The 7,727-nt window shown below is 40.5% G+C and overlaps 1 protein-coding gene across 1 annotated transcript in view; it reads left to right on the forward strand.

The window, feature by feature from the left end:
- The window catches only part of FAH (fumarylacetoacetate hydrolase), a 59,508-nt gene that overhangs the window by 40,106 nt on the left and 11,675 nt on the right, over positions 1-7,727 (forward strand). The window contains exon 12 of the mRNA XM_069098675.1: positions 3,689-3,790. Within this exon, the coding sequence (XP_068954776.1) occupies positions 3,689-3,790 (102 nt within the window). The remainder of the gene's footprint in view (positions 1-3,688; positions 3,791-7,727) is intronic.

The raw sequence follows: 7,727 nt of genomic DNA on the forward strand, positions 1-7,727 counted from the left end.
AAATTTTTAAAAAACTTAACAATAACTGTATTACAGAATGGTATCTAGCAAGAGGCCAAAACAGTTTCAAAATTGGGGGTGGAATCAGTTCTAACTAGGAGAACAGGAAAGACTTCCTGGAGAAGGTGGCATGTGACCTGGGTATCTAAGAGTGAGTGGCATTTCAATACCCAGAGGTTATAGGGGTGGAGGAGAAGAGGGAATGATGTGAGGAAAGGCCGAGAAATCAAAAAACTCTAGCCAGAGAAGCATAGCATATAACCCAGTCATGCATCGGGAAGGGAATCACGAAGATAACCTCAAAGGCTGGAAAGACAGAAGCACTAAATTGTGTACTGGAGTTATGGTTTATGGCATCTGCTAGAAGAAGAGGCTTTTGCTGTCCTGCCAAAGAGCAACCACCAGCTGTATAAGCATCTAAATTAAATTGACAACCCCCTGGGGCAAATGTGATAGAACAGGAGTCTAGGCATGCCTAGACTGGCCTCTGTTTCATGCTTAGACTCTGCCTGAGGCTCTTTACGGAAAGGGCTGACTTGCCCTCCAGCTCTTAAAGTGACTTTTGTCTCTCTGCTGCTCCTGGAGGAAGTGTATTGCATGGATATAGTTTCATTGATTTTTTTTTTCTTCAAGGAAAGCAAATGGTTAATCACACTCTTTGACTATAGGACTCTGAAATATATTGCATCTTCCCTCCAGAGAGTGCACCCTTAGGGCAGGGCTGCTTAACCTTTTTTGTGTCATGGGCCCCTCTGGCAGTCTGGTGATGCCTATGGAAACCAAAAACATCAGATCAGAAAGAAAACCAATTCCATTGAAATAGTTATCAAAATACTTTTAAAAAGAACTTCCCAGACTCCAGGTTATGAATCCCTGGTTAGGTATTTCATTTAAATCTTGGATTATCACCCCACTCTTCCATCTCAAGTAGTGATACTATCTTTGGGAAGAGACAATGTTCTGACATCGTTCTTCTCTAGGCAACCAACACATTTTCTATCTTTTTTTCCTTCTAGTTGGGTGTTGTCCTGGGCTCCTGGCATGGGGCTCCTTTTGGGGGTACATCTCTGAAAGGTTTCCTCTTATCACTTTGTCTTCTTGGGCGTGTGGTTTTTGGTCTGGTCTCACCAAAGTGCTCCCCATTTTTCAGTGTCCCATTCCTTTGGGATAACAAGAAACATGGTGGTAATTAGTTATTTTGGTAATAATGCTAATATTTTGATAAAAGAGGCCAGTGGCACTCTTAAATGCTAAAGACCTTCAGGGTTCAAGGTTTATATGGCCATGGAAGAGTGGGTGGTCCAGAGGGCAGCAATCAACTCTGAATGGTTAAACAAGTAATAAGAGGGAACAAATATTACAATGAGGGGCTGGACTTATTCTGATTATGTCATTTACTTCTAAATTATCCCCAATCTTGGGAAATCTAATGCAAGAATGTATCCCAACCCAAACCTGAGTAGAACACCATGGGATTAAATTTCTTGTAAGGTTGGGTGGGGTCTGACCAAGGTTGAGAAGAGTTAGTTCAATCTTATCATCAGTAATGTCCTTCAAGAGGCTGAGCTTTGAAATGAGGACTAGAAAAAGGGGAAACTCTGGATCTCCTCAAATCATTGGTTATTAATAATAATTTCTCTCAGTGGTATGAGATATTTTATTGTTTAGTCATTTTCACTTGTGTTCAACTCTCAGTGACCCATTTTGGGGCTCTCGGCAAAGATATTAGAGTGGTTTGCTGTTTCCTTTTCCAGCTCATTTTACAGATGAGAAACTGAGGCAAACAGGGTGAAGTGACTTGCCCAGGGTCATATGGCTAGGAGGTATCTGAGACTGATGTTAACTAAGGAAGATGAGTCTCCTTGACCCCAGGCCCAGCATTCTATCTACTGCATCACCTAGCTGCCCATGTGAGATTTTAGAAGCTATTAATTAAAAGAGTAATAGGAACAAATTGTTGCTGACATCGGGTCTTTCTGGGTGGTATGACCCAAGTGTCCTGCTGCCTTTGTTCTTCTTTCTGCCTGACTTCCCTTTAACTTACCCTGAGTGCTTTTGGTCCTGGGCCTGAGTTTTTCTGTGGCTTTTCACAGGGTAGTGAATGAGTCGTTCAACAACCTTACTGAATGTAGCTGAAGGTGGTAGAGTGAGTGATAAAAATGCTGCTCCTGCCTAAGAGATGCTTACAGTCTAGTTGGGTGAGAAAAGCCCCATAAACATTGAAAAGGTTTGTGAATATTTACAGAGTGACATGCAGATAACTTAAGGTAAATTTTTTGCAAAGTCAAAGAACAGTGAATGTAGTGGGCAGGGTACTCATAGGGTAGGATGACTGGAGCTTTGTCCCTGGGTGTGACAATTTAGTCAGTCAATAAGCATTTATTGTAGAAGAGGATTTTAACTGGGATTTGAAGAATGCCAGGAAATCCAAGAGGCAGAAGTGAGAATGAAGAGTATTCTAGGAATGGAGACCAGCCAGCAATGGAAAAATGGAAATGGGGGTGGCCAGGTAGCATAATGAGTAAGAGCACTGGCCCCAGAGTCGGAATGACCTGGGATCGAATCCGGGCTCAGACACTTAGCACCCACCCAGAAACACCTGGACGTGTAACCACACCTGGACGTGTAACCTTGAGCAAGTTACTTAACCCCAATTGCTTAGGGGCGGCCAGGTGGTGCAGTGAGTAAGAGCACTGGCCCCAGAGTCGGGATGACCTGGGATTGAATCTGGGCTCAGATACTTACTACCACACCCAGCAATAACTGGCCATGTAACCTTGAGCAAGTTACTTAACCCCCAATTGCTTTAAAAAAAAAATGGAAATGCCTGTTCTGGAGATGAAGTGATCTTGTTTAGGGAACAATAGAGGCAGTGTGTGTGTTTGTGTGTGTGTGTGTGTGTGTGTGTGTGTGTGTGTGTGTGTGTGTGTGTGTGTAAGGAGTAAGGTATAAGAAGACCATAAAGGTAAGGAGGTCCTTCAATATTTGAGGTACTAGATATTTGATCCTGAAGGTCATCTAGCACTCTCCCTAAGCATTCTTCCTGCCCTAGCTCCTCCCTTCCCATCAGTGGTCAGTCCTTTAGTAGCATGGAAGCTACACAATATCCCAGAGAGTGCTTCTTTCCCCCAGGGTCTACTTTGTGAGCTCTCTCTATCCTGTGTTCTCTTAACTTTTCACTGGTCCCCCAGTGCAGAAATTCCTTGTTACAGTATTTTTACTAGCTGGTTTAGGTTAATCCTGAAAACTTCCAGGAGGTGAGTTTTGAGTCATGTTTAGAAGGATTGGCAATCTGAATTGGTAGAGTTCCCGTTAGGAAGTTTGCTCCAGATTAAATGAGGGAATTAGGATCTGCAAAGATACAGAGAAGGAGTAAGTAAGATTTATATAAGATTAGAGGATGGGCAGTTAATTTCTTGGGAATGTTGCCAAAAGGAGCCTATTTAAATAGAAACAAGTCTATGAAGCCTCAGATCAGGGGAACTACCTCCTGCTTGAGACCCTTTGCCCACTGGATCTTGCTGCAGTTTTGATTCCCACAGTACTGCTCTTGGACTCTGAAAGCTCTTGATCAGGTCAGGTCAGCTTAGCTTTATCAAGCTAGAGCTGTTGAGGAAAATATTGGATGAAAAGCATGATCTTAAGAGTGTTCCCTTCCCAATTTACACATCTCTCCTCTTCATTTCAGCACATGTACTGGACAATGAAGCAGCAGCTTGCTCACCACACTGTCAATGGCTGCAATCTCCAACCTGGGGATCTCTTGGCATCTGGGACCATCAGTGGGCCTGTGAGTATTAGGTGGCTATGGCAGCTGTCCATCAAAAAACAGTCCCCCTGGGGTGGCTAGGTGGTCACTGAGTAGAGCACCAGCCCTGGAGTCAGGAGGCCTCAGATACTTAATACATACTTGCCGTGTGACCTTGGGCAAGTTACTTAACCCAAATTTCCCTGCATTCCCCCTCCAAAAAGAAAAAAGAACAGTCCCCCTGAGATATTTGGCTAGTCTTGGACTCATTCTCAAAATGATGTTTCTATATCCTTTACCGTTCCTTATCTCCTTCCAAGTCATCCTTACTTGTTCTCTTCAGTTTTCTTCTAGATTCAAATGATGATAATAATAATAACAATAATGATAATAATAATAATAATAAATAGCAACAGTTAACATTCATAGAGTGCATGGAAGTTTTCAAAGCACTTAAACATTTATTATCTCATTTGATTCCCTCTGTGGCCTGAATAACCTTGAATGTGTACATGACTCAGTGATCTCTATCTGTTTCTGGTGTAATAAGTATGAAATTCTATTTGATATGAAGACTGGAAGAAAAAAAAACAAATTTTTCTTTTTTGTATCTTCAAAAAAGACTTAATAAACAAACAGTTTTTAAAGTTTAAAATAATCCATGAAGAGGAAACGGTTTCTAGCCATTGTCTTTAATCAGCCACTCTGGTGATAGTGTATAATAGAGTATAGAACTAAAAGTCAGAAAGTCCAATTACCATGGGCAGCTCTGCTGGGCACTATTCATCATCTGTGCAATGGGGACAGTTATCTCTGTCATGGAGTAATTGTGAAGACCAAGTGAGATGTTGTATTTTGGAATACTTCGAAAATTATAAAAGGCTTTTCAAGCATGAGGGATGATTATTAATTGAAGATGGGCAAGAATAAAAGAATTTGAGTCATGCCAATGTTATTTTGAAATGAGACTCTAGCATGCTTATTTAGGGTGCATGTATTCTGCTTCTTTATAAGGCTTTCTTTAGTGTTGGTCATGCATCCTATGTCCATCAGCCTTGGAGATGGAAGAGTCCTTAACTCCTGTGGGTAAGGCAAAATGTTTGCCTGCACGAAGGGATGCTAAGAATATTGACATAGTTTGTTCATTTTCCCTGTTTGCTGCAAGGACACCAGACCCTTAGACTTAGTTGCAAGGATTCAAAGCAGTCAGAGGAAATTTGTCATGTTTTGTGTTAACTCTTTGTAAACAGGGATTTGGAGAGTACATTATGCAACGTTTTATATTTGCAAACTCTTTTCAAGATTTTCATTGAGCAGTTGTTCATATCCAAAGTACTCTTTTCTTGTGGGGACTGAGTACTCTGAAGGGTTACTTTGATTTTATAATCTCTGAATCCAGGATGTGTTTTAGTTCCTTCTTAATCACATCCACCATCCTGTCCAAGAAGTACATGATGTCTCTGTTACTTTGGACTAAGCTCCATTTGTAATAGTTTGCCTACTTATCTGTATGCTCATAGAATTATTCCACAGCTTAAGTCCTGCTTTTCATTTTGGATACAGTCCAGAGTTCATATTCTATACTACTTTGAGTCTGACTTACCTGTCCTTAATAATGAATAACTATCCCCTTGCAATGGGATTCATGATTTATTGATCTCCTTTCCCCTCTCCCGTGAGCCCCTCATTCTGGGTATTTATTGAGTGATGGAACTTCACTAATGTCTAAAATGGATGACTGCTCTCCATCATACTAGGGCAATGCAGCTGATATTTCAAACCTGATCAATGCACCAATTGTAGGATCATAGATTAGAACTGAAAAGGACTTTGGGAGTCATTTAGTTCAATCTTCTCATTTTACAGATTACTGAAGTCCTCCTTTCTCATGGTCTATAAACAAGACTTGTAGTGGAAAGAGCCTAATCAGGACTCCTGGGCTCTGTTCTTGGTCCTGTTCCTAGCTATGTGAGGCTTCTTAATCTCTCTACGTTTCTGTTTTCTCATTTGAACAATGAGGATATTGAGCTACTTAACCTCTGAGATCCTTTCTAGCTCTAAGAGTCTATGCTTCATTAGCTCAAATATTTGTTCTAGTATTATGTATATACAAAAGATTCACATGTATAAATAATACTGTGTTAAACGCTTGGAGTCTAGGCAGGGATGTATTGGTAATACTCTCCAGAAAAAGAAATGTATGCATGACACATTTTTAAGCATATTCTGTATTATTCACAATTTATTTATCCCTTTCTTTATTAAATTATTTATTTTTAATTTTCAGCATTTACTTCCATAAGTTTTTAATTTTCTCCCCCTCCTTCCCCCTTTCTTTCCCAAGATGGCTTGCAATCTGATATGGGCTCTACACATACATTCCTATTAAACACATTTTCACATTAGTCATGTTGCATAGAAGAATTATAACAAGTGGGAAAAACCATGAGAAAGAAAAAAAATAAAACAAAAAAGGAAATAGTCTGCTTTGCTCTACATTCCAACTCCTTAATTCTTTCTGTGGATGTGGATGGCATTTTCCATCAGGTGTCCTTTGGAATTGTTTTAGATCCTTGCATTGCTGAGAAGGGCTAAGTCTATCAAAATCAGTCCTCGAACACTGTGGCTGTTACTGTGTTCCCTGGTTCTGCTCCCCTCACTCAGCATCAGTTCATATAAGTCCTTCCAGGTTTCTCTGAAGTCCACCTGTTCATCATTTCTTATAGCACAATTCCATTACATTCATATATACAATTTGGTTACCCATATCCCAGTTGATGGGCATCCCCTCGATTTCCAGTTCTTAACCACCACAAAAAGAGCTGCTATAAATATTTTTGTACATGTGGATCCTTTTCCCATTTTTATGATCTCTTTGGGATACAGCCCTAGAAGTGGTATTTCTGGGTCAAAGGGTCTTGATCCCTTTCTTAAGTCTAGACAATAAACAAAACAATAAATCAAGCCCTGATTTGTAACATTTGCTGATTTCTGAGTTTGTAAATTCTCACACTGAAAGTTTAACAATAGGTCGTAGGAGGCAGTTTGAACTGGCTTCAGCACATATCTGAGTCTAGTATATGATGGCATATCCAAATGACAGGAAAAAAAAGGTGGCATACTGATGTAAGATGGATTTAATGATTCAGGGAAAAGTACCATAAGGCAATGACAGAATCCTTACTGTGATGCTCTTATCCCACTGTCTCTGAGGTTGCAGCAGGTGAGTATGAAGGAACAGAGGAGGAATGGCCTTGATATCCTTGCTGTAGACCTTCCTCCTTCTCTGTGTACCTCTTTGAGTGAATATATGAAAAAGCATATTTAAGGGTTTACTTAGTGCCAAGACCTAGAGATACAAATAGAAAAGAAAGATAACCTCTGCCTTCAAGGAGATCACATTCTAATTGGGGGAGGTAGCACTTACAGGGTGGGTCAAATACCAAGTAAATGGAAGGGCCTAGTGGTTTTGCATCAACAGGTTGGATGACACAAGATGATATGAACAAATGACACAACCCTGGATCCTTGGGGATGTACTGGTAGGTCAGATTTTGAACCACCTAAAGAGTCATGGGCTCTTAAAAATGCCAACATTTGTCTGATAGCACATGTGTTTGGGTACACTCCCATGAAGATGAGATCCTTTTACTGAACAGGGTCATATCATTTAGAACTAGAAGCAACCTTAGGTATCTTTTTATCTAATGTTGTTTTCGGTCGTATCTGACTCTCCATGTCTCCATTTGGGGTTTGCTTAGCAAAGATATTGGAGTAGTTTGCCATTGCCTTCTCCAACTCATTTTACAGATGAGGAGCTAAGGAACAGGGTTAAGTGATTTAGTAAGGGTCACACAGCTAGTAAGAGTCTGAGACCAGATTTGAACGCACAAAGATGAGGTTTCCCAACTCCAGGCCCAGCACTCTATCTACTGTGCCATCTAGCTTCTCTTTCTCTTTTTTCCTTCCTTCCTTCCTT

The sequence above is a fragment of the Petaurus breviceps genome, unplaced genomic scaffold, assembly GCF_028583685.1.
Source record: "Petaurus breviceps papuanus isolate PSGF00001 unplaced genomic scaffold, PetGlider_PUasm1.0 37, whole genome shotgun sequence".
Lineage (NCBI taxonomy): Eukaryota > Metazoa > Chordata > Mammalia > Diprotodontia > Petauridae > Petaurus > Petaurus breviceps.